General features: G+C 51.1%; 1 protein-coding gene across 1 annotated transcript in view; it reads right to left on the bottom strand.

Annotated features, from left to right (window-relative positions):
- The window catches only part of NMNAT2 (nicotinamide nucleotide adenylyltransferase 2), a 114,645-nt gene that overhangs the window by 30,338 nt on the left and 83,370 nt on the right, over window positions 1-937 (bottom strand). Inside the window, exons 6-7 of the mRNA XM_015569929.1 lie at window positions 396-402; window positions 56-129 (exon numbers count right to left, since the gene is read on the bottom strand). Coding sequence (XP_015425415.1) covers window positions 56-129; window positions 396-402 — 81 coding nt within the window. The remainder of the gene's footprint in view (window positions 1-55; window positions 130-395; window positions 403-937) is intronic.

Below are 937 nucleotides of genomic sequence, written 5' to 3'. Positions count from 1 at the left end.
GGAGGAGGGAAAGAAAAGAGGCAGGACTGGGAGAGAGAAGGTCCGTGCTCCTTACCCACAAAAGTGAAGCGCTCCACGGGCGGGCGGACGCAGCAGATCCGGCTTAGGCTTTCTCCCACCTTCCCCAAGATCTTGGCTGCAGGAGAGAGCAAGACACACAGGGACAGGGAGAGAACCACTCACAACTGGCACTGGGTGAGCCCGGCCTCGGGCCCCCGTTAACAGCGGGGCACACTGGAGGGGGGCGGCGGGCGGTGGAAGGAGGGTAGAGAGAAAGAACAGAAACATGACAGCAGAGATTCCTTCTCATTCACAGTCCAAGGCATAGCATTTTGAGCCACGGACTGGAGTCTATTCCTCCGGTCATGTTTATTACATGGTTTGTATTCCCCAAGATCTTGGCTGCAGGAGAGAGCAAGACACACAGGGACAGGGAGAGAACCACTCACAACTGGCACTGGGTGAGCCCGGGATCGGGACCCCGGAGACAACGGGGTGCACTGGAGGGGGGTGGCGGGGGGGCGGTGGAAGGAGGGTAGAGAGAAAGAACAGAAACATGACAGCAGAGATTCCTTCTCATTCACAGTCCAAGGCATAGCATTTTGAGCCACGGACTGGAGTCTATTCCTCCGGTCATGTTTATTACACGGTTTGTAAATCGGAAAATATAGAAGAGGAAGACATATGAAGAAGAAAATAGATAATATACCCATATGTCAGTGGTGGTTATCACCACTGACATATGGGTATATTATTTATTCCATTTTTCAAATGTGTATTATGCAGCTGTGTCTGTGTAACATTGGGTGGATTATATCCTGTGTTTAAAGGGCATATTGGCTGTTTGCTTATTTATATTTTTTAATATCATGAGCTTTTACCCACCGCTGAACACTGACCCCCAGACCCAAGGAGCCTGGGCCTGTGGCAGGATTCA

The sequence above is a fragment of the Myotis davidii genome, unplaced genomic scaffold (genome assembly GCF_000327345.1).
Source record: "Myotis davidii unplaced genomic scaffold, ASM32734v1 scaffold362, whole genome shotgun sequence".
NCBI classification, from domain to species: Eukaryota; Metazoa; Chordata; class Mammalia; order Chiroptera; family Vespertilionidae; genus Myotis; species Myotis davidii.
This window is presented reverse-complemented; position numbering and strand designations above follow the sequence as displayed.